Genomic DNA, 26,688 nt, shown 5'->3' on the forward strand with positions numbered 1-26,688 from the left:
CCCCCAACTCCCTCCTCACCTCTAACCCCTCCACCCTTCAGTTTAATGCTGAGCCCCCAACCCAGATCAACCGCCCCACACACTGGCCCCTCTCACATGCACCTCTTCCCGCCTCCCCCCCAGCCACCCCCCCTCCTCGCACACTCTCCCCCATCCCCATCTTTTTGCTCTCCATCCCTCTCTTGTCCAGACAGGCTGCTCGCATGGCGGGGATGGAGACGTTCACCGATGGAAGCACTGGTAAATTTCCCTCAAAACACACACTCTCTCTCTCTCTCTCACACACACAGACACTCACAAAAAGCGAGACTGGCTGTAGGTGTGGGTGTCTCAGATATGCATCCTTGCAGACTTAACTTCTTTTCCCTTCATGTGTCTTTTTATACCTTCTCCTCCGCTCAGCTGTACTACACACACTCCCCCTCTTGTTCCCCTCTCTCAAATCACAGTCTTTCTATTCCGTGTCAATTCAAGAAAAGATTTTAGTCCCGGCATCCCTCATGGCAGCCGTCCTGGTGTGAGAGAGAAAGAGAGGGAGAGAGAGTGTGTGTGTGTGTGTGAGAGAGAGAGAGAGAGAGAGAGGCTGGAGAAATATCGGTCCTAATGATTTTTTTGTGCGGGGATGGTCTTTCTCTTTTTTATTGATTAGGTAGAAATTAATTCACGGGGGCAACCCTCGTGTTCTGACTCTCTCTCTCACCCTCTCTCTCTCTCTCCTGCTCCTTCTCTCCCTCCCTCTCTCTCATTCTCTCTCTCTCTCTCTCTCTCTCTCTCCTATCCTCCCTTGCTCCTTTGCTCCGTGGACGAATAGCGTTGTGTCTTCCTGCCTGCTCTGCATGTTGTATTATCGCGGGAATATTTGATTCGGAATATGCTCCGTGTGTCATGCATATGCAGCTCTGCGCCCGCACCGTTTTTTCCCCTCATCGCCTGCGTGTCTCATGCACATTATTTGCCTCATATTTAACGACGTGTGTGTGAATGTGCGGCGGCGGTTGTCGTGGTCGCCGCTGAGCGCAGTGTTTTGATTGTGCGCGTAAATGCCGCTCACATTTGTATTCGTGCGCATCTGGAAGCGTGGGCGCTCGGTTTTCAAGGGGTAGAAACGATGATTAGATAGAGAAATACAGCGATTTGTGCTGTTAAGGCTCCATTGTTCCACGTTCAGTCGTGCTCTTCTTTGTTGTTTGATTAATTGTGAAAGGCCACGTCTGATCTGAGAGCTTCCTTTACGCACAGGTGGGCGTGCAGGCCGGCGCGTTAATAGGCAACCTGTGTGTTAATTTGTGCATAATGCAGCCTGTAACACAGCGGTTTACGGCCACATTCACCCGCGCTGTGAGCTTTTTAATCAGCGTGGTCGATATTTGCTCGTCGGTGTCCCGATGCCCGCAGATAGCACAATAAAACCTCAGCACGGTGAGGGCTGATACGCCGCCGAAGGGAAATCGATGGACAGACTGAGTTAATTATGAGAAAATCAATTAAAAGGAGGGGATCCGTGGGCTTTATAAGGCCGAGCAGGGAGCTCGCACCGGCAGAGGAGAGGAGGAGGGCGGACGGTGGACGCCTCCCCGAGCCGGAGCTCCTCCATCCTCCCTCCGCCTGGCCGCTGCGCTCCCGCTGGCCGCTGGCTGCTGCCTGCGCGGTGCCAGACGATCAGTGAACACACACAGCTCCTCAGCATCATCTCACCTGCGCGACAAAAGTCATCGCATCCTGCCATTTTACAACCAGAACGACGCTTAAACACCTCCGAGACATCATTTATGTTATCAGTGTGATGATTTGCGCACAATCTGGCAGTGATGGGCACCTCACAGGGGGGCACTGGTCCCGAATTATCAAGGCTGAGGTTTGGTTTGGTTTGGTTCCGAACACATTTCTGTCCATTTTTTTGCCTGACCCTTGCTCTCCATCAAAATGACTACACTACAAGGTCATATTTGTGCTCACTGATGCCTCCCTGTTACCTTAACCTTCACATCATTACACATGTTCAGAGCAGGATGTGTTAATGTGACACACGCCGTTTATTCACACGATCACAAGGCCCGAGAGTCCCTGGGTCGCACCTTAGATTTTGGGAGGTAGATTCAGAGTGAGGCCTGTGTCAAACTGGTTAAAATAGATGAAAATATAGAGATGTCCTCGAATGAAAACACACGGAGCTGCAAGTGTGAACAGTTCAAAAGGCGTCGTGTTAAATAGCAGGAAAACATGTGAGGTGTGAACCACAGGAGCGCACATGACTTCGAACCCCCGTGAGACCCGGGCGCACGTTTTGGTCAGCAGAGCAGTTCTGGTTCAGACTGCAGCTCTGAGGAACGACTTGTTAATTCTTTACTCTTATTTATTGCACGACTCTTATTTAGCAAAGGGCATCTTATTAACAGTCATGACTTTGTGGCATATTCGCACCAAGATACGTCATCAAGTTCAGTTTATTCAGGCCAGACCGCGTCATAATACACAACAGCCTCAAGTTATAATAATAGGAATAATACTAATGCTGAGAATAGTCATAATGACAGTGGATTTTTGTTTTATGTTTTGTGTTAAAAGGTTTTCTTAACGTGTGGACGATGAAAATATTTGATTTCTTTGCGTCTCGTGTCTATGAATATCATTGAAAATGCTCGTCAGTGATTGGCTTTTCGAGCTGTGGCCTCCTTTTTATTCATCAGGCTTTAAATTTGTATATTCTAGATAATTTTAATATTCTAAGTGTGTGTGTGTGTGTGTGTGTGTGTGTGTGTGTGTGTGTGTGTGTGTGTGTGTGTGTGTGTGTGTGTGTTTACTCTTCCGAATCCTCTGCGTAATTTGATAGCAAAATAAAAATCTCCTTTTTTCCTTCATTTGGTTATTTGCAAATGTTTTAGAATTAAATTAAATGAAGCTCCAGAATTAAAGTCGTGCTGACTGTGTGTGTGAGTCGCTGCTGCTGCGGCTGTGGTGAGAACTTTGAACACTGTTGCTCTGCATTGTAAAGTCCAAAATCTCCACATGGTTTCCAGAGGAATCCACCGCTGGACTCGAACTTATTGATCACGTCGGTTTATTTCAGTCGTTTTCGCTCTCCGCCAGTCAACAGGTGTTGGTGCTCCATCGACGTTTCGTCAGTAAATATGTAAATATCTAAGCGGATGTTTTTACATATTAATATAATTTATTCTCTTACACTATTCAGACTTCCGATCGTTGTTAATAGCGCTGCTTATTCTGCTGATCACGCTGCGCTAAAATATTTATTTATGAATGTATGCATATTATTTAAATAAAACCCCGCAAGGCCCATGTTTTATTTATTTTTCCGCTATTACAATCGGTATTGAGATGACATGACAGTACAAGATACAGCCTACAGTTAGGCGTGTTTAGTTATGCCAATTTGGGTTTTATTTTTATTGTTTAATTCCGGAGTTATTTAAAAATCTCTTGTAGGAAAGCTCAGGAATATTTCCAGACATTTAAACATCGAGCCCCTTCTGTCAGCTCTCTGTTAATGTGAGTAAATCATCTGGAAGCATTGCCTGATCATGTCTGTGTTTTATAAATTATAATACTGTGATTTTCTGCAGAATTTCGCCTTTTCGCGAATGTAAAACACGAGACGTTCGAGTCACAGTTCGACAGCAGAAACTCGTGCGGACTTTTCTTTTCTGACTTTCCTCAGGCTACAATACAGCCAGAGGTTTTTCACACATATCCAGATACGGAAAACGATTCTTTTTTTTTTTTTTCGAGGGAATGTGAAAGGTAAAATATTCTAATCGCCTCGCCTCTAAATCCGTCGCGAGGTCGACAGTTGGATCGAGTGTAGTTTTACGAAGTTTCCATAATAATGAGGGAGTCAAATCAAACACACTGGAACGATATTAACCAACGACGACCCCGCACACTTCGTGAATAACAGCAGGAGACTGCGCGTGATGCCATGACTTCTGGAAGAATTGTCTTTTCATAATTCTGCGTGGATTTTAAAAGCAGCTTGTTCGGCGGAAATTGTGATGAATATTTTTATAGACTATACCAGAAAAAAAGGGTTGAGACGGAGGTCACAGTGAACAATAAAAAAAAAAAAAAAAGCCCACATACGAGCTGGGTGTGTTTCCTGCGGGAGTGGCACCCTGTCACCCTGTCCCGCACCTTATCAACTTGAAACAGACCGCGCCACCGATACACTCAATTTTATGGTTTATGTTAACGCAGCCTGTCCGAGAGCTCATTTCATGAACGGGTTATTGGCTCACTTTCCTGGCGTCGCGTAAAACCACACAGCTCCTGTAGGCTTTGATGTGGTGGGGTTTTTTGTTGTTTTTTTTCCTATACATTTTTGTTAGCGGCCACTTCCAGTCGGTATCAAGCACCACAGGCCATACAAAATTAATCCATTTTCTGCGCTCGACTCCCCCCCAAATGGTGTGGCTGCTCTCCGCGGCCGGGTGCACAATGCGGTAATGACCCGCAGGTCAAAGGTCGCTTGGCCAGTTCCTCAATTAAGGCGGAAAAATTGCAGTTGCACGATGCATCTTTTTTTGTGACAAGAGGGAACCAGCAGTGACCGGTATATACGGAATATATTGATACAGGGGATTTGCCTGAAGAGAAAACTTTGACTCCAAAATGACAGACAAATCTTTTTTTTTTTTTTTTTTTAAGTGTTCTGCATACAGTGTTAATAATTCCTGAGGGACTCTGTGTTCTTACTCAATATTTTATTTTGAAAAAATAAGATATTATTGATATGAATATGTTAAATATTTTAGATATGTTTGTGTGAACTGATCAGCTTTCAGTTTAATTAAAGTTATTACCCAGCGTAGGCGTAAAAATTCCTGGTGTGATGGAGTCAGTGCCTGTTCAGTATTTTAAACATATGCATTTGTCCCCCAGAAAAAAAAAAAAAGCATGAAAGTACCAGAGGACTCATATTGTGACGAGCTGCTTACCTGTGGGCCTGACTGCATTGTATTCACTCAGTTTGAATTGTCAGCTGTCACAAAACATTTGTTCCTATACATAAATAAAAAGATTTCCACAATAAAAGTGGCGTGCAAAAATCATCAGGGAAATGAAGTGTTTGATGGTCAAAATGTCCTCCGGCTTCATATGTGTCTCTCCCCCCCACCCCCCGTAATGTTAAAACAAAACCTTCGCCCGTCTTGCACATTTAAAAAAGACACATTGCTTCAGAGAAAACATAAAGAACCAAAAAGTCAGACATATCGTGGTGGTGCTGCTCGTCGTCGGGAATATGTTGCCATCGAGGCTGCGGGAGAATTAAGAGAAATTGCCAGGAGAAAAAAAAACCTTCCATGTGATGGTGTTTTTCCATTTGTGTGCACGTGTGGAAGAACGTGTTTTCACCCCCACAGGTTCATGTATCAATTGTGGTTATTGAATATAATCAATTGGCAATCCGCGATCATCGCCGCATCGATTAGCTGATAAATGATGGTTTGATTAATCATCCGAACAGATCCTGCGGTCGATGGCGGTGTCTTTCTTAACCTGACCGCTCGACCGGCACTACAGCCGCACAGACCGAGCCTTCACCAGCACAGACAGGACTTCAATAAGTGACAAAAGAGAAGTGATAAATTGATCAAAAATGACCACAATGAAACAGGCCTCTTGTGAGGCCACACATGTCCATTATGTGAGTGTGTCTGCGGGTTTGTGGTTGGAATACATCAAGGGCCTGGGGGTCGGAGTTCAGCTTCATCCTAGACTGATGACCCTGCAGACTGACTGACCTTTGGGGGGTCTAACAGCTGGGGGAGGAGGCGGCTGGACCGGCCGGGGAGAGCACAGAGGATGGTGAAAGGGGGGAAAGATGGAATTAGAAGAGGTGAAATTTAGGACAGAAGGGAGGAAAGTCAGAGCGAAAGGGAATTCAGAGAGGAAATCGGCAGGGGGAGAAGACAGAGGTGGCTACCACAGTGGACCTTGAATGCATCCTTGTGGTTTTGGTCAATCTATTCCGCTGCGGTCTCTCCTGGTTTTTGGTGCTCGGCTCTGGTTTGAAGCAGTGAATTAACACCTGACCTCGGCTTCTGACCCTACCCCCTTCCTCTGGCTACCCCCTCCAGATTAGCAAATATGTGCTATCTAGCCTGGACACACACACACACACACACACTCACTGACACCTACACACACACACACACACACACACACACACACTCGGAAACACAAAATCACAATCACACATGTACACACCTAGCTACTTAATGTATAGAGAGTAAAAAGAGAACAATGCAGCGTGCGTACAATGTCCACACAACCTTTGCACATCCCACCGTCCGTCCACCATCTAATTCCCCTGAGAGAAGCCTCAGTGTGTCACTGCTTGTCACCGTAACGGTCAGTATGTAATGACTGCCTCCCCCCACACAATGACCAGGGAGGCAGACTCCCCCCCGAAAATACTGACCCTCATCCATTTTACCTGCAGGACGAAGCACAGCGTCAGCTCCTGCTGCCACAGCTTCGGACCCCCGGACATGCTTGCACCCTGGCACCCTGCCACACCCATAGCCTCGCTTTTGTACATACAAGTTTTTACACCTTACCCATTTTGATTTTACATCAAAACCACTCGTGCTTATGCAGAGTGGTGAACACAGCAATTTGATAACGTTTTCTCTTTTAAGGTACTTTGAATTAAAGTGCCAGAGGAAGTAATTTCACAAGAAAAAACAAACAAATGAATAAAATCCATGTCAACTCAACCATCTTGTGGAACCAGTGGTTTACAAGCAGCGATGGTTTAGGTTCCCCTTCATAAAGCTGCAGCGCTGTGATCACCGCTGATTCAGCCTTTTTATAGGTATTAGACTGCTAAAATATAAAAAAAAAATTACCAGCTACACCGAGAGAAATTCACAGCTATTATTAAAAAATGCAGCAGATGTATAAACAACATCTGGTTATCTGATATTGAGTTTATTAATATACCTGTTCTCGTTAAGTTGTGTAACAGAATCAGAAAAGCAACAACAGTTTTATTTCTAAATCTGAAATAAAGCAGCCACAGTTTTCTATCATTTCAGCTTTGTAAATTTGTAGCTCAAGTTTATTTGAATTATTGTGCAATGACAATTTTTACAATTCGATCTAGACTTTAAAATGTCAGAAATAATGGGAAGTACCAATCAAAAGTTCCAGTTGGTTACTTTTTCGGAGAAACTCTCAAAATGAAAGTCACATTTTCCTAAATATGAAACAGAAATGGGGTCAATTTAGTATTTTATCCGACAAGTGCATTTTTTTTTCTTGCTATTTATTGAAATAATTCTAAATAATGACATTTGTCCATAACAAGAACTAAATGTCTTTTGAGCAACAAATGAATAAATTAAAGAAGTGTTTAAACCAAGTGTCATTTAGTGCTATGGATTGTTAAAGGTTGTTAGAGTGATTATTAATCTTATGAACCCTTTTGTAAAACCGATATTTCCGGATGCCAGTGTATTCTCTGCATCGATGCTGATGGATGCCAGGCACCTGCAGTACCCACACATTTTTCTCACATGCCCAGCAGGAATCAAACTCGTAATTCTTGACAGTGTTAGTGGCCTGCGTTACCCATTGAGCATCGCAGGACCACATCTTCCCTCTCATCCCATCTCCCCCAGCCTCCTCCAGGCTATTGTGCCGGATTGATGGCCGCTCCGGCCGATGGGTGAGGGGGGTCTCAGCTGGGCTGGTCAGCAGATTTTGTAGTGCCCTCCCTCCGCCTGTGAGTGTCAGCAGAGAGCAGCCGGTGTGTCTGGCTCGATTAGGTTTCCTACCTATCTTCCCACTGTGTCAGACAGAGGAGGAAGGCAGCAGAGAGGGGGAGAGCAGCGGGAAGTTGCCCAGAGGAGAGGGAGGACAACAGAGGAAGCAGGAAAAATACATCTTTTTATCCCTGCTCTCTCCGTCAAAAGCCCTGTACAGTTCCTCTTTCTGTGTCTCTTGCTCTCCTGTTTTCTCTCCCCTCCACGCCGCCCGCCTCTCACTTTGTCCTCCTCTCACCCAAACCCCTAATCCTCCTCCTTTTACCCCACACTCGTTCCTTAATCCTAAATCTCTTCTTCCCTCTCTACTAGCCCCTTTTTTTCAATTGTTCTCCCTGTACCTCTCTGTTACCCACCTCCTCCCTCTTCTCCTTTCTGTCTATCGCATCTGAACATGCCACCTCTCAGCATAACCCTTTTACACACTCCAGATGACTGCAGCACACCTTATTTTCTCTTCTTCATCTCTTGAACCTTTTTTTCAGTTTGTTCCCCCTGTTGTTTTCTTTGTTATCATCCACACATCCTGGGTTTTTTTTTGCCACCCAGCATCTCTTTTCATGATGCTGCTCGCTTAAATGTCACTCCTGTCACCGTCACAATTAATGTCAGAATATATCGTTCCCAAATCTTTTTTTTTTTTTTTTTGCGATGTAGGAACAGTTACTGCGCCGTTGTCACAATGCCACTTGCCGGGGATTCTCTCTCTTTTTTTTTCTGTCCCGACCAAGCTCCAGCTCACACCAATTTTAGTCACTGCGGCCATTTTGTTGGATGTGATCAATTTTCTGTGATTTGGCCTCAGTGATTTCCAGCCCATCAGTTTCTCTGTTGTGTGAGGGGTTCAGCAGTGTTGCCACGTATAGCTCAGCTTTTCCTGAGGAATATGAATTTTGGGGGGGTTGTGGATGGTGGAGGATAATCATAGACAGATTTTTTTTCCATTATCAATTACAGAACAAAATGACAGAATGTAATGAATGAGGGAAAAAAAAATCCAAATTGATGTTTCAACCATGGTGAAAAAAAACTACTTCCACTTCCACAGTTTGACTTTTTTTCCTTTTCTGTTTTTTTTCCCCCTGTTGTTGTGAGAGAGGACTGTAATTTCACCCCCTGAGTTTAACCACACAATGTTTCACAAATAGTGTTTCCGTGCAACCTCAGCACCGCTCATATTATTCAGATAACAAGAGAGCCGCTGTCATGTCCTACAAAATAGGATATGTTTTCTTAATCTGTCAATGGCTTCGGCCCTGAAAGACTTCATTTTGGCTGAGCAATGAAAGGCTCAAAAAAACATCAATGTGGCTGAGCAGGATAAGAAGAAAGAGCCATATTCCAAGTCTGTATCGCATTCCCTCCATATCCTCCTATTTGTATGGTGCAGATATTGGGTCTCAAGCGAGAAATCAGGATTGCGTTCCCCCAGAATGGCAGTTGAAGTGGAATAGGAATGTTATACGGAACCAATGCATCCGGACTTGCCCGGACGTCTCGACAATACCCACTTCACACTTTCTCTCTCTCCCGCTCTGTTCCTCGATGTCGCTCGCTCAATAAGTTTCCTCGCTCACCATCTCCATCATAACAGTGTGGAGGAAGAGGTGTGGATTAGGCCTAAACGTAGTCATGTCTTCTGCCCGGCCTCTCACGCTCGGTCCACCATGGTAATAAAGCCTGTGAAGAGAAGAGAAAGAGGGGAGTGGGGGGGGGTGAAAAACAAGAAAACAAAATCCACTCCACTACATACGCCTATCACTTCCATTCTCTTTGTGCGTTTAACGTGTAAAAGGATTGCTTGAAAGGATGTCAAGAAGCAGGAACCAAAAAAAAAACCAAAAAAAACCAGGGAGATGGGAAAAGACAGACAGTTATCCTCGCTTTGCCTCGCCTGTCACACTACGGTGTGCATGGTTGGTAACTAATTCAAAAAACATGCAAGGGTCGGGTTTTAGCTTTTCAAATGACTTGTACGTCGTGAATGCGATTTTAAGGGATGTTTTGTATGCAGCTGCCTGTGGATGATCAATGCTGTTCCCCTTGTCATGCTGTGAGAATATCACATTGGTATACAGTCACTCGGCACTGGGCTGAGGGAGCATTTTGCATTGTCTATGGATGGAGGTTTGGTTTGCACGAGTGTGATGTATATGGATGGGGTTCGGGGGCTGTATTGTAGTCCGTAACTGTCAGTGCAGAGAAGAGAGCAGTCTCAGCACTGCAGACAGTGATTTCACCGATGTACAGTTGCTGCTTTCGCCTGCTGCCTTTTCTTCCCCCCCTCACTCATCCTATTTTCGGCCTTTCATTTTTTACACAAGGGGAAAATGAGGAAGAACAAAACCAACATATGAAAACTAAAACATGACAGAGAGGGGAGGGTTGGGGAGGGGAAGGGGAAGGGGGGAGGCAGGGAGGGGGAGGAGGAACAGAGGAAGGAGAGGCAATCTCAGAAAACAAGAGGGCTTTCAAAAGTAAGGGATGAAAGCTAGTCAGGCTGTTATTTTTGAAAAATGATCCTTGTGTAGTGCTCCTCTTAAGAGCCAGGTACATATTATTTTATCTTCCTGAGGAGACTCAGCAAGGTGTTTTGGCAACAAAAAAAAAACAAAAAAAACTCACCAATGGCTTCTTTTAAGTTGTGCAATTTATTGTCCTTAATGTGAATTTTGACAGGCATATTTCACATCACTTATCAGCTGCTTCTCTGTGAACTGTTTTCACAAATCAGCGGTGTGAATTATATTAGGAGGTAACTCATGAAACCCTTAAATTTCTGCAGTCTATTCCCACAATATCTTGACAACCAGTTATTCAAAAATGTCTTTTATGTATCGGGCCGAAACCGGCGGAGTGCCACCATGTCACAGGCAAACACACACACACGCACACACACCGTCTTCCTCTCTCTCTTGCACATACTCCATTCTTTCCTTGACGGAGGCTGCTGATGGCTGCCCAGTGGCTGAAACCTGAATTAGAGTGAGGCCGGCGTCCACACAGAGTCATTTTGAGTCCCCCCCCTTTGACCCTTAAAGCCAGGGATCCCAGAGAAAAGATGAGGCACGTGATTTGATGTGATGTGATGTCGGGCTGGAGAGGAGAAAAGAGGCTGAAAAAGATCCAAAGTGGTCGCTCCTGGCTGCGACCGAATCAGAGGACATTGTCGAAGTCGTTGGTCAGTCTAATTGTTAAACACTTTATCGCTGCCCAGAGTGAGGCCTCTCCTCGTCACACCACGGGGGCGAGACATGTTTAAAAGAATCACAAAGGAGGTTATATTGGTTTGGGAATATTTATGATTTCACTTGAGATATATTTTGGGAGATCTCCAGTGAATTTTCCTGTTGGTGTGTCCAGAACTGAAGGAATTCGCTCGTCGTCACGGCAGATGTTTGTGTTGGAATGTGCCTCCGTACGTGTGTGCGAGTGTGTGTGTGCGCGATCAACACATGTCTCCCGTATCAATAGGTTAATAGCTGAGATGTCAGTTTCAGTGACTGGCTGATTAGTTGTGTGTTCACTAATCCACACTGGGGCGGGGAACTATTGGCTTTCCCATTGATTTTAGCGTGGTGAGCAGGCAGAAGATAGAGAGAGCGGAGATCTATTGATTGACCCCAAATTAGCCCCCCCCTCCACCACCACCACCCACCAACCAACCCGTTCTGCCGTTCCCGCACTTAGCCCCAGTCTCCTCATTGGGCGCACAGGCGGACAAACATCAGGTGTGATTGGACGCCTCGTACGGGGGAGAGAAATGTCTCCTTTTTTTTTATATCGTTGATTTGGAAGTGTCGCTTGTTTGTGATTCGGCTGTCAGTTGATTGGCTGTCCAGTGAGGATGAGTGCTACACTGTACTCTGTCTGACCGTGGGGAGCAGCTGGTTTGGATGCCTTTGATGAACCAAATAGCGCCACTTCCAAAGGGAGGGTATTACTTTTTTGGGGGGGTTTGTGATCACAAACCATGACCTTATTTGTGACCCTCGGCTTTGATTCTTCTTCGTCCTTTCTGGAGCGAACGCCAGAATATTCATGCGAAAAAGTGGGGCTGAGGAATCCGTCTCACCAGCATCTGTCAACTTCCTCCTTTTTCTCCTCTGTTGTCCTTCATGACTGTCACTCCACTGCATCATATTCTTCCTTTTTACTGTTCTTTATCTCCATTGCTGTCCCTCGCTACCTGCCTTTCTCCGCCCCTCCCTACAATCCTGCTTTCCTTGGGTCTAAGCTTTGAGCTTTCTCTCCTGAGCCTTTCCTTCCCATATATCACTCCATCTCATCCCTCTCTGTCTGCCTCTGATATTCCTCTTTAGGCCTCCGTCTCCCCTCGCTCCATCTCCCCTCTCTCCCCTGTGTCTATGTAAGCAAGAGAGAGGAGGTTGTTAAACATTTTTCTTCCCTCTTAATTGTTTTGACTGGGCCGATTGGCATCCCGATTAGGCCCATTGATTTCCTGGCGCTAAGTGCATTGATTTTTAAATTTCTTATTGATCCCCGCTCTAAATCTCCTGCACACTCACTCACACAGTCTCGCCGTTCGCAGGGGCAGAGATGGAGGAAAAAGGATTGAGAGGCGAGGAAGAGGGGAAAAGGAGAGAGATTGGTGTTAGGTAAATACACTGACCGGTGACAGTGTAGTGAATTAACGGAGTGAGAGGAGAAGAGGAAGAGCAGGAGGTGAAGAAGGGGAAAACAGAGTTATGAGCTGCGAGGAGGGGTGGTCGGCACAGGTAGATACATGCAGGGGAGAAACAAAAGGCCAAACGACACGGACAGATAAACTATTTTAAAATCACTACGCCAAATCTATAACATAATTGTAATGATTTAAGCCTTTTTATCTTTAAAACGTCTGGATGTTTTCCAGCCATGCAAAGAGAATCAATAATTTTGTAATTATAACAAGCACCAGGAAGGACAGGCAGCGAGTTGCCGGCTTTGTAGCCGCCCAGATGGAACGTGTTCATCTGTGAAGAATGAGTCGCTTTATGGGTGAACAGAGGTTTATGAGGGATAGACAGATATTGGAAATGTCAGAGATGGAATGGAGTGTTTTGTCTTTGCCTTGCTATTTCACATGGTCTGCAGAGCCTACTGGAGACGTGTGTGTGTTATTTCTGGCTTATGACTGTGTTAGGCTTTAGAGGCCCGCTGGACTCCGAATCTTACATGCCCACTGGTGTTTCTCTGAAGGTGGTGGACCTAATTGGCTGTATCCGAGACCGTGTGTATGTGTGTGTGCACGCTGAGCGCACGTTTGTGTGTGTGTGTGTGAGCTAAGCTACATGTGAACTAAACGATGCTTCCCCTCGTGTGTGTGTGTGTGTGGACTACAACATACATGTGTTTTGGATCTGTTTGTATATTTGTGTGTCTGTGTGTGTGTTTGACCTTTTCTTAGTTTAAGTGTCGAGGCTCAAATTCAGACATTCAGTTGATAGCATTTTCTTTTTATAGCCTCTGTACTTGACCAAATTGCGCTAACCTTTTCTAAAGTCATTTGCTGCTTTTCTGTCTCAGCGTGCAGTTGAGTGCCTTGCACAGCACACACAATATATGGACCATATGTAGCATTACTGTGTTGCAATTACAATTTACTCTTTGTAGATCCACTTAAGATAAGTGCTTTGAAATGGCAAGCAAGAGAAAAGCAACTATTGTCGGAAACATGGGGAGGAAAAACTTCAATATCGCACTGTCGTCGTCTGAGATAATGCAGTGCGGTGCGGCAGTGACGTTAAATGTGATTTTTTAAAGAGTGCTCTTTAATGGCTGTGTTATTATGGTGATGGTGGAGCCGGCAATGAAAGTGATGATGATGACACTGGCAGAGGATGTGTCTTGTGTTTACATTTTCTGCTGGAAGTTTGCATCTGCAGAAAATATAAAATAACATATTATTTCATAGTGGAGGGTGTGTTGGTTGGACAATGAGAGATAAAGTGTTTTAAATGCATACACTGGGCCGAGCTGCTGTTTGCCTTGTAGTGATGGGGCCTGTGTTTGCTCTTCTGATAGGGATGGCCTTACAACGCACGCTCGCACACACACACACACATGCACACATGCATGGATAAACGAGGAATTCTTTACTCATGTGAGATTGCACACGTACAAACACACACGTGCCGGCTCCTGCAGACAATAAGGCTCCAACTGCCTGATGGTCACTCTTACTGACCGCTTCTTTAGATGAGAAATAGGAAACCTGCAGACTCAGCACACACACACACACACACACACACACACACACACACACATTCGACACACACAGCCACATCTGACACACGGATATGTCCCTCTCAGCTCGTGCACATATACACACATGATAAAGAGACAGACTCACACACACACACACACACACACACACACACACATGACGCGCTCATGCTCATACCCTGTCCTTGGGCTGCACAGACACCTTTCACACACTCACAGAGACAGACACACACCTCATCCAATACACACTCAAAACATAACCTTGACCTGTCGTACTCCCAGCCTGCAGCCTCATACATACTTCATCCGTTCACTCAGGGATGTCACACACACACACACACACACACACACACACACACACACACACACACACACACACACACACACACACACTATGATACATTTTTTAGCACATATTGATCAGATAGATGTTTAAAAACACAAATTCATTTCAGTGTTCATGTCAGGAGTTTTTTCAAAAAGTGTGGGATTTCAAGAAAGACCTGGTGTTTTCATAAATTTTACAAATTAATGGTAGGTGTTTTTAGCCTGAGGGCAGACTGGATGCTATGTACTTTGATCATGAATGAGGATGCAATAAATAATTATTTTCTTCATCGACAATCATTAAATCATCAGGAAAGTTCAGAATTTCTGAGTCAAAGGTTCAGACCAGCAGTATAAAACTCAGAAAAGTATAATATAGAGAAGCTGGAACTAGAGAAATGTGGCATTTCTTCTGAAAAATTACTCCAAACCCTAACAATAACAACATTATACCTGCACGCTGTAGTTTGGGGGAAATACATTTTAATCAAAAGATAAAGATCTTCACTGACTGATTTTTTTTTTTGCTTAAACTAACAAAATCAATAGACTCTCTTTGTTTCATGACTAAATTAACTGAATAAACAAACACAATTTCATACAGTTTTACTTTCTTTATATGTAATGGACCCTGCCACCTTTGTAGCATCAAACAGTGTTCGGTGGACCTTATTTTCCCCTGAGAAACAGCTTGTTTATTCACTTCAGGAAAAAGTGTGTATATCTGATTAATGTAAATAATATTAAAATTCATAGTTTTGTTTTCTTCTCCAGAACTAAATAGTGCCCCTTTAATTTTCTGTCAATCAGCAGCTGTAGTTGTGAATTTTCTTCTCTGACAAAATGTTACGGAGGCTACTAGTCGTCGTCCAAACGTGTCTGTAGAATTAGAGCAGATACAGGCCTACTCAGTGATGAATTTCACTGTCAGAGACAAATTCGAAATAAATCTCTCGCCATGGACTTCCAGCGTGTGTCGCACTCTGATAATTTCCACAATATCCTCTGCAACCCCCGGGGGCAGATTTTTTTTTTTCTCCTGCTATTTCTCTCTCCATCTTCTCCTGTTTGTTTCTATCCCTGTAAAATGCTGGTTGCTCTGCTGAAATACTGCAGTGCTTTATCTGCCCTCTTTTTCCTCCCTTTAGCCCCCCTCCCACTCTTTTTCTCTCCCCTCGATGGGTTGGGTGTAGGACCCCCCCCCCCCCACACACACACACACACACACACACACACACAACCACCATCACCATCATCACCCCTCCTCTTTTAGTTGTTGTTGTTGTTGAAGATGGTGTGTGGGGGGGGTTAGGGGTGGGAGGGGGTAAGGGTGGGTGGACGGGTGAGGCGGAGAGGGGAGGGGATGGTAGCAGAAGCAGCCGGGACCCAATGACGTGGGTGCGACATGTAACCGTGGCGCAGGAGAGGAAATCAATACATGAAAGGATGAGGAGCACTGGGGTGGATTACCGTCTGGGGCCCTGGCTACTGGAGGGATGGAGGGAGATGGGGGGGGTGTAGATGAGGCCTGGGGGGGTTGGAGAGTGTGCGTATGTATGTGTGTGTATGTGGAGGAGAAGGAGGGGGGTGCAGGGAGGGCTGGATGCAGGGCGAGAGGCCAGATTGTCCAGTCCCCTCTCTCCTGCATCCCCTCCCCTGACCAAGCGCTGTTTGAATCTTGACCCCTCCCATCAACCCTCCCTCGGCTTCTAAACACTGCTCAGCACCGGTAGGCTGCCATAGGTGAACCTTCGGCTTTACACACACACACACACACACACACACACACACAGGTGCAGTGGACTCTATAATGTTGAGTGAATACATAGACGGTTATGGTCACTGTGTGCTAACACTGCTGATAACCTTACACTATCTGTATGGGGAATAATCGCCTGATATTACCGGTGTAAATTAAAGAGTCCCAGAGAGATAGCGCGCAAGTGTGTGTTCTCGTGTGTGCGTTTATGTGTCTGCGAGGTGAGTTTACCGGAATGTAAGTCTTCAGCAGGGTGCGTCCGCAGCACTGCCACAAACCCAGATAATAAATATCTATAATAAATATCATTATTATTGGGCCAATCTCCCCCAATAACGGAGCCTCGGTGAAAGATGGCACGAGGGACCGAGCTGGATATTGGCAATATATCAGCATTGATTATTGAGAGTGCTGACAGAGAGAGGGAGGCAAAGTTAATAAAAACTAATAAAAAAGACAAGGAATACAGAAAGAACAAGAGCTTTAGCTGGATCAGCTGCTTGTAGGCTAAAGGAAAAGGGAGAGAAGGGAAAGTGGAGGGAAGGAGATAGTGGTGAGCAGTCACCGTCTGTGTGTGTGTGTCTCAACATGAGTTTGTGAGTCTGAATTTAAGTTTTATCACTCTCGGTGTGCATGTGGGACTTATTTTGTGTGGCTGTGTATTGACGTTGACATCTAAATACAGGCACAGGAACACACAGACACACACACACACTCACAGAACTTTTTTCTTCTCCTGCATGTGTGTCTTCTCGGATTGATTGAATCTTGGTTGGATCTGAACTCTGTGGTTGGGATCCAAAGCCTGCACAACCTTGCCATTGGCACCAGCCAAGATTCACAAACAATACTTAGCCACCCACACAAACACACAAACACACACACGCACACACACTGGCAAAGACACCAACAAACAAACCTCATAAAAGCCCATGCATCATATCCATATTATCTTGACAAATCTATACATCATGTCAGAGCATGGCTTTATGTGAATATTGCATTTTGCTGCCTGTTATTGGTGTGTGTGTGTGCAGAGAGGATATGAGAAGAGTGCGTTGGCCCTGCGCGCTGCTGGGTTGAGACAGGACGGGGCGACAGTGAGAGAGCGTTGTCCATTCTAATAGGGCCTTGTTAGGCCGCTGACAGAGCCAGTAACGCCACTGTTGCCTGCTATTGATTCCCGACCGACGCCATTATTGATGAGTGAGAATTTAATTCAACCAGCTCGTTTGTCAACATGACATCACCATTTAACTACGACCATGACATGGATGCGAACACCCACGGATGAGCTGGGTCACACACACACACAATGCGCGCACATAGAGGAAGGAGCACACGAAACAACCGCACAAGCGCGCGCGCGCACACACACACACACACACGGTCTGCCAGATAATCGCCGTCTCATGGAGGCAGAGTCATTTCTCAGTTAGAAGCTGCCGGATCTTTTTCTGCATCATTTACAATAAAAAATAATTTTGTTCAATATTCAAACTCTGTGTTTGCAACCAGTCAAATCAATCACTCAAAAAATGAATAACAGGCAATTACCAAGAGTGCAATAAACTATATGACTAATGCATGGCCTGTGTTATGACTAATGTATAGCCTAAGGATACTTCTGGCTCTTTCTGATTGGATAAATATTTCATGCCACATCTTGACCTACAGCACATGACATGGGAAACATGTTGTGTTGAAGAATTGAACAAATTGTTTTCTATGAATAAATTTGTTTGAGAGAGAGAAAAAAAAAATCAAGTCCTCAAACCTCCATCTGCAAAATAAAGTATTTTTAACAACTAAACTAACATTACCTCTCGTATTTCTTTTGACCTAAAGTGTCACATAAGTGTGTGAGTGCATCTGATCATTACTGGATAACAATTGTCAGGCTAAAAAAACTGTATAAATCATGATGAATAAGTCATTAATAATTGTTCCACTCTGCAAATCATACAAAGAAAAGCAAAGATAGGTTGCAGGATTGGATTGACTTTTTAATTTAGCTGCTACATTTCATTTTGGGCATTAACAACAACAGATGTGAAGAGAAGATTCATAAATATAGAATTTTTACACTAAAAATTTGCAGAAGACACTTCGACAGCTTTTCAAAAGGTTTATGATATTAAGTAAAAGTAGCGATAAATTACAAAAGCACAGCATAGACATAACGTTGAAAGTGCTATTCAACGTGTCATACTCTAAGTAAAAGTCATATTCATTTTGTTATTTGTGTAGAAACTGTACGGACATTCTTGTGTAGAGTACAAATTTAGAGATGGCAGAAATATATTATATATATATATATATTATATTATTATATATTATATATATACAGAAAGATATTTCTTAATTGCTTGGATGATCAAAAGTAGAGATTGGACATCGAATACACAATAATCATCCCTAATCACTGGCCTTTCCTGCTAGTATCCACTATCCAATATTACATCCATTACAGTATTTCTCTATCTGGAAAAAAAATACAGGTAAGGAGAGAGAGAGGGAGAGAGACAATTTTGGAAGAGCATTTTTCAATACAGCAGGGGGAAGATACAGCCTAGAAAACAATGGAACCAGCTATATATCTCTGTATGGATTGGGAGGCTTGATGGGGAGGGAGGTGGACAATCAAGACCGTGTGGGGCCCCGATGAGAGCCGTCCAGCAGGGGTTATTGGCTGGAGCGGCCCCCCCAGGGGAGCGCCCTCTCTCTCCTCTCTCTCTGTCCTCCCCTCTCTCTCCCTCTCCCTTCTCAGGGCCCATGGGTCTCTCTGGGATCCCTGGGGAGCAAAACTGTAGGGACCGAGTCGCTGCAGGGGCCCTATAGGCACCAAACAAGAAGCACGCTGGGGGGGGGGGGCAGTCCACTGAATTTAGGTGGTCGAGCCTAGACGGACGGACAAGCAGACAGATGGACAGACTCAGAGATGAGATAGACGGGTGTCATCTTCAGATATCTCAGCCTCTGTATGCTGCGTGTTTTTTACTTGTCAGCCTGTATAAGAAGAAAAGAAGCCAGTCAGGCGAAGACTTGGAGTTTGTTTTCTGAAAAGTTTTAGCATGTGCTGTTTGCGAATTCATCTGAAACCCGTGCGCAGGTGTGTCGATGGTGTCTCTTTACACGTGTGAATGCCCGGCTGATGGTTCTCTGTGTCAGAGGCAGGAAAAAACAGAGGAGTTTGGTCAGAGGAGTGCGCGGAGGACGTAGGGGTGGATGCTGTAGGTGTTAGCATCCCTCCTCCTCCTCACCTCCCCGTCCTCCTCTACCCCTCCAACACCATCTTATTTTCCCCTCCTTCAATCTCACACACCCTCCCTCCATTCCTCTCTTCCACAGACGCGCACAACCACACTACATTCTACAAGAAATAATTGCTTTTGTCTGGAAGGAGTGTAGGGAGGAGGGAAAGGGGGCGCGCATGGCTCCCTCTGTGGAGAGAAGGGGGTCTTTGAAGGACAACTAGTCACTTCTCCCTTCCCTCCTTCTTTCTCCTCTCCTCCTCCTCCTGCCTCACCTCCCTTCCCTCTCATTTACTCCCTTCTATCAGCTCCCTTCCTCTCCTTTCGCTCCTCTTCTCCTCCTCCTCCTCCTCCTCCTCCTCCTCCTCTACCCTCATTGGACCTGCGGATGTCATCTGTCATAGGTGAAGCGGAGGGAGAAGGACAATAAAACCTGGTTGTCTACTCCAGAGGATGACACATTTTTCATAATTAAGAATATGCCAGTTTAGTGTGCGGCACACATTTCTTGACAACATGGCTGTCTGTTGATGACTGATCAAATGACAGGACTAATGGTGGTAGTGGTGGTGATGGAGAAATCATTTTATTTCGTGAGCAAATCTCCACGAAAACAGGCCTCATGATCAGCCGCAGCACTTAAGTGAGCAGGTATAAACACTCCTGCGGGGTGATGGGGCTCCCAGGGCCCAACAGGAGAGCAGGGAGCTCGCTCATTCCTATCGATTTGCCCGTATTGACTGCGATGTTTAGGGTATAGATTTTTCTATTTAAAAATCTATATCGACAATAATCTGGTGTGTAAGCGGTCGGCGTTGACTGATGCTGGCCTGTAATTGACAGCGTGTAACATGTCGGAGGAGAGGAAAGGGAGGCATGCTGGGGCAGGCCGGCATGCGTGGCCGGGACGGAGGACACAGGATCCAGGAGAGGAGGAGAGGAGGAGAGGAGGGAGAGGGAGGTGAAGATCACCTCTCCCCTGTGACACCTTTGGCTCTGTCGTGCATTTCGTGTATTATTAGTCTTTATTGTTTCATGCAATTTTCACCAAAATGGACTTTTATTTCTCTTAAACATCTCTCATGCTCGGAACAGCAGCGGTCCCTCTCGTCCTCTTATATCCGCGCAGCCTATAATGATGCACCCTCCCGCGCTCAGGGGGGCTTATTAAAAGCAGCAGTGATGAGATAACTTAATTGCGTGCATGCTGGTATTAGCGCTAAGCACCTATAGGTGTCCACGGATCCCCTCTTTTCGGGGTCTTCATCACTTCCCAAGCAGGCCGGGTCGTAATGCACTGATCACCATCGGCATCATTATAGCCGGTATTATTAAGAGGGGGGGGAAAAAAATCCAGAAATCAATACAGGATACCTTTTGCAGCGGTAGTGAAAACGAGGGAGATGGAGGGGAGGGGAGAGGAGAGGAGAGGGGGGAGGGAAGGCGGGGGGGGAGGGAGGCAGGGAGGGGAGGGGAGGGAGCGGGAGAGGGAGAGGGAGGGAGGTGCGGGGGTGGGGTGGTGATGTGTGAGTAGTAGCGGGTCCTCTCTCGCCTCAATGTTGCGGCCAGCCTAGTGGCAGATCGCTACAATCCTGGAGGGAGCCGGGTCGAATGAGCTATTGGGGTTCCCAAATAATAACGGGGGACACACAGACAGACAAAACAGAGACACACAGACGGATGGACGGAGATAGGCAAGTGTTCCGATAAAAAAAAAAAAAAAACAAAGCGAAAAAAAAAACGGGAAAGCATAACCGGATTCTCTACGGCTTTTTTTTTTTTTAGATTCTTATTCCCGTTGTTTGAAGTGTTTTTTTGTCTTAAATTATTATTTATTTACCCGCCGTGTTTGTTTATTTATCTATTTATTTATTTATTTATTTATCGATCGATTGATTGCGTTTTAATTACTGCCTTGTGACAGAAGCGCGAGGGAGGAGGAGCGTCAGGGCCACGCGCGCGCATCGTGTTTGTGTGAGTGTGTTTGCGTGCGTGCGTGCGTGTGTGTATGTGCGTCCTGTGTAGCCTTTACCCCCCGCCCCCCCCACACCACCACCTTTCCTTCTTCTTCTTCTTCTTCCGCCACTTGTTTATTATTTATCTGTTGATGATAGCCTTTAATGAAGCTGTTTTTAAATGCGCTCGTGACGCCGATCCGCTGCCCTCGCGCGAGCGGATGAATGTCTTGTATCTATATGTAGCCTTCATGCAAAAAGGAGAGAGGAGAGGGAGCGCGTGCAGCTAGAGACCAAATACAATAGATCAAACCAAATACTACAGAAATCCAAATAAGACTTTATATAGAGAGAGGAAAAATAACTCCGCTGGCCTTTTTTTTACACAGTCTCGTCTCGTTTCTATGTACTATCATTATTTACTGTGCTGTTTTTAAAAAAAAGAATTTGCAAAGCGAATACCAAAGCTACAGCCCGGCCGGTGATGCTACACGGGAGCGGGCTAGCGACTGTTCTCATGCCTTTTCACACCTATAGGAAACACTGCTGGTGAGGAGCGAGAGGACAGAATAAGCTCCCGGGCCTCTTTTTTATGTTTACTCAAGGAGAACGCTTTAGCAGAGAGACGCAGGTGCAACGACAGACAGGTGACACGCAGCCTTTTATTACCGAACTACTACAATAGGCCTGTAATTGTAACACAACTTTTTTTTTTCCTTCTTTTCCTGTAGCCGGTTAGAAGTGAGCTCCGGTCTCTCCCCGTCTATCCGTCTGTGTGTTAGTCTGGACCGCACTCAAGGGGACCATCCGGCGTATATGTTTCTATGCACGTTTACACCAAAACTGAAGCCTCACATGTAAATAAAAAAAAGGAAAAGAAAAGAGAAAAGTGCGTAGCCGGGCTACATGTGTACACACAGCTCTCCATACCAAATATCCCCCCGAAAGCTGTCTACCAGAGAAGCGGACGAAGACGCACAGAAGCTCCAGAAGAGGACAGAGCTGATAGCAGTGCTACTTCTGTCACATTATTTGCATCAAAACAAGAAGCCGGAGGAAGATCATGTTTGTTCCCTTGCCGGTGCCGTTCGTGTTTCAGAGAACTGCCCCTGACCTCAACGCCTGGCGTCTCAAGTCCCCTCTGGCTCTCCGCTCCAACTCCGGTAAGACATCTTTTTTTTTTTTTTTTCCTCCTTTCCTCTCTCTCTCTTCTCCCTGCTACACATCCTCCATGTCGGTCAGACTCGGGCTCGGCCATGCAGACCCGCCCCGCCTTTGCTCGGTGCCGATGCGCTTGCAGCGGGGAGAGCTGTCGGCGCACACACCCACTTGGACACGCACACGCACTCCTCCGGCTCCTTCTGGAGGCTTTAACAGAGTCCCTTACAACCGCGGGGCGGTTGCTCGATTCAAAAGAAGCTTCCCAGTGCGCGCCGGAGAGTCCAGACTGATTGTGAATTAAATGCGTAAAATGTCCCGTTTGTTTGTTTGTTTGTTTGGTTTTTTTTGCTGTCCGTTCTGTGGAGCGATGCGCCACTGATCCACCCGTGTGTTGCCTCGTCTCCACTCCGCCTATGTGTTTCCTTTCTCCGTGTGCTTTTCTTCCCTGTCTCCGTCCCCATCCTTCCCCTCTCCTCCACTGCCTGCGCCTGAGCCTCAGCCTCCGTCTCTCCCCAACTAGACTCTCGGCAGGCAGGGAATATTCATGCCAACTTATCGATCCTGCGGAGATCGATTCCTGGGCCGGTGGAAGCAGGGAGAGGGGGAGATAGAAGGAGAGAGTAGGTGCACGGAGGAGTACGAACGTACGAGAGTGGAGAGAGGGGAAACGGCGTTATTCTCTCGGTTTTTATTTCACGCTGCTTTGCGATTGTGTTTTGTTCATGTAGATGATTTGCCGGTGATTCGGATTTGAGCCTGACGAACAGCTCCGGCTCGCCGCGGCGATGATGTGCTTTTGCCGCTTAGGGGAACAAGGCTCGCCTCTTTGTAAACACCACTGGATATAGACTGCCAGTGACTACATCTCTCTGTCCCGTTGCTGCTCGGCCGCTGCACGGTTGAAAGCGGAGGAGCGGAGGGAGTGTGGAGTCAGGGAGGGGGAGGGTGCCGGCTGGGGCGCCGTCTGCGTTTCATCTGCGCTGAAGCGGAATAAAAGGACGCATGGTGGGAGCAGCCAGCCTGGCTTCAGTGTGTAACTGAGTGTCGCTGTGAGAGAGCTCCAGCTCAGTCCAGCTTCGACTGTTTTCTCAGACATGCAACAGCTGCTCAGCCCGATCCCCCCTCTGCATCTTTGGAGAGGGACGGATGCTCTGGCTCTAATGTGTTTTCTGTCCTCTGTGTGCGCACTGAAGGACTGCAGCGCATAGGCGAGCGAGGGAGTGTACCCATAAGGGGTCAACGGGCTTTTCAGTATTGAAGTTATTCACTAATGCATATACATACAGCAACTTGCGTATCAGGACGTAATGGTGCGTAAATGTGGCTGGTGTGCACCTTAGCCGGTGGATGGGCTCTTAAAGGGCCAGGCATACACACACACACACACACACACACACACCCTCCAGTGCACAGCTCCCCTCTCATTTCCAGATCAGTTCAAGCCCATTTGATTCCATAGATGCCAGGCTTCACCCTTACTCCACATACTCAGTCAGCATGCGACAGTGAAGGGGTAGGTGACGGAGGGGGAGAGAATACGGGTGTAGAGGGATGAGCGGGACCTGTTACCCTCCATATCTCTAGAGATATACGCACAGAAGAGGGGAGAGGGGTTTGGAGGGAGGACGAGGGGAAGGAGCAGGGACCCGGGGAGGAGGAGTTTTCGCGCTCCGCACGTTGAAAAATGGCGAATGTCAAAATGAGATAAAAAAAAAAATGTGGAAAGAGAGAGCGGGAGAGAGAGAGAGAGAGAGAGAGAGAGAGAGAGAGAAGAGGGTGAAAGTAAGAGTAGATGACAGAGTGAAAAACGAGGGGGGAGAGGAAAACCCAGTTTGAGCTTGAGAGGTGAGAGTAAACCTCGGATGAGCCATTATGTTGCAGCGTCCCGGGCCAGGGCCGGCATCTGAATAAGCAGGCTAACTGATGGGATGTGTACACAGGCTGCTGGATCCCTTAGATGGTGGGATAACAGTGATTTACAATGCTATGCTGATTTTAGTCCATTTTGATAACACGGTACAAGGTGCTGTCCTTTTCAAACTCAGTGGGTTTGCCGCTTAAAGGGTGCGAGGTCAGCTCAGCGTCACAGGACGGAAACAGGACGGTGCCGTTCTTTCTTCAGGAACTGGTGGCGGCATCACGTGAAAGTTTTTTTTCTACCCGCAGAGGAGTCGACACACCACATAGGTGCACTTGTTGTGCCCTTGATCTTTAATCTGTCCTCTCACGAAGAACATTTAAATGCCCCCACCCAACACACACACACACACACACACACACACACACACACATACACGCATACACACATACACACACACACAGGATCTTGTGGGAGTTGTAGAGCTCTTGACTCAAGTTGTCTGTTAAGTCCTCTCTTTTTGACTGGTGGTCGGAGCTCCTTGACTCCTTTGAGTTGGAGCTCTGTATGGGGTCAGAGGTTGGAGCGGGCGTGTTTGACTCAGCCACACCTGACCCCTCTCTGCCCCTTGTGTTTTCATTCTCTTTCATGTTACAACAGGCCTCAAGCACTCATGCACAGCCCCTGTGGGGGCTCACACACACACACGGTCATGAAACAGACGGACCATCGTATAGCATAAAACGAGCACGTTAGACCGTTTTCCACCTGGATAGCGAGCTGCTCTAACAGATCCAGGTTTTGTTCTATTTTTAATGGCATTGTGTCTGTGAAGGTACAGGTCAGGGCCACTGCTATGTGAACTATGTGTGTGTATGTGTAGTAAAGTGGTTTGTGGAGCCATCAGCATTAACTGGTGTATGAAAGTTTAATGGGACATAGAGGAGAAACCGCAGGTTTCCCACACAGCGCAGGGCTTGATATGATATTATATGATGGGACATCAAGGGGACTGGAGACTGCTTTTTTCTCTCTCTGTCTCTCTTTCTCACACACACACTTACACAAACACCTAGATTCAGTTCATCTCAGCTATGCACCTTGTGTCACACATCATTAACCACCATCTCCTTCCATATACTGTCTAACTCTCACACAGATAGACACACACACCTCAGATTTTTGTCTTTATTTCTGTCTCTGAATTGAAGACAGAGTGAGATTGAGCATACATTTATCGATATTTGTCTTCCTCATAACTTTTCCTGATCACGTGAGGCCAATCAAACAGTGTTTTCCAATAAAATTGTTTGGTCTTTATCCATTAATCACCACATCTACACTTCTGTGTCCATTTTTCCTGTGTACTTTTAAGACATTTCTACATGTTTATGGGGCTTTGGCACATGTTCCTCCACGAATATGATGTGAGGCCATGCATGTGCTTACAGGAAGAGCAAACGGAGTGTGTGTGCATGTGTGCACGGGCGTGAGCACACGTGCAAACTAGTGTGTGTGGGTATAGATCGGTTTGTGGAGGGGAGCGTGCAAGTCGCAGTGTTAACATGATTGCAAATGACAAAATGTCAACCTGGGTTTGTTAGCAACATAATGGGGAATCAATAGACACGAGAAAGATGTCAATACTACATGCTTTATTGCATTAAGCTACCTCTCTCCTTCTCTGTAGCCCTCTCTCTCCTCTTCTTTTCCCTTTCCCTCCCACTCCCTCCTGCTCTCTGTCACAATACAATTCTCTCTCCCTCCTCTCCTCTTCCAGTGGTAGTAGAATTAGATTGCAGTATATGAGGCAGCCAGAGGGTTCTGAATGCAGCAGGCAGAATGCTTCAGGAGCTAATGGGTTCGGCTATTTACGTATGTTAGGCGCACGTAGATGCCCCCCGACACAGTTTCACAACACACGACGAGGGCCCAAAGGAGCCGCGGCGGTGGCGTCTTGTGTCTGACTGATGCTTTTATGAAATGAAGAGCGCAGCATTTTGAAAAAAAAAAAAAAAAAAAAAACAGCTCCAGGAAATTTGTTGAAAGTAATCATTACTAAAATCATCTGGCAGAAAAAGTCAATATCTCATAATTTCTGAGCATGTAATTGACTGCTCTTATGCACTTTAAGTGACAATATTCTGTTTTAAATCGATACACAACATTTGGGAATTAAACCTTTTACACGGTTTTAGATTAATCCAAACAAATCCCGTCTCTAAGTGTGCAACAATAACACTGTGTGTGTTATAGCGAGGTTTGAAATTTCCTTTTAATCCTATTAACTGTTTACCTTTTTATGGATTTGCACAGGTGTGCATATGCTCCAGTAGGTTGTATTTATATATAGCTTGTG

At 45.9% G+C, this 26,688-nt stretch overlaps 1 protein-coding gene across 10 annotated transcripts in view; it reads left to right on the plus strand.

Annotated features, from left to right (window-relative positions):
• pou2f2a (POU class 2 homeobox 2a) overlaps window positions 1-26,688 on the plus strand; it is a 62,678-nt gene continuing 35,990 nt past the window's right edge. For 5 of the 10 annotated variants that reach the window (XM_037074904.1, XM_037074908.1, XM_037074910.1 and 2 more), the window contains exons 1-2: window positions 1-240; window positions 21,848-22,473. In XM_037074904.1, coding sequence (XP_036930799.1) covers window positions 22,374-22,473 — 100 coding nt within the window. In that variant the 5' untranslated portion in view covers window positions 1-240; window positions 21,848-22,373. Of the gene's footprint in view, window positions 241-21,439; window positions 22,474-26,688 lie in introns of those variants that run through there. The other 5 variants (XM_037074905.1, XM_037074906.1, XM_037074915.1 and 2 more) reach the window with 5 other exon arrangements.

The sequence above is a fragment of the Acanthopagrus latus genome, chromosome 17 (genome assembly GCF_904848185.1).
Source record: "Acanthopagrus latus isolate v.2019 chromosome 17, fAcaLat1.1, whole genome shotgun sequence".
NCBI lineage: Eukaryota > Metazoa > Chordata > Actinopteri > Spariformes > Sparidae > Acanthopagrus > Acanthopagrus latus.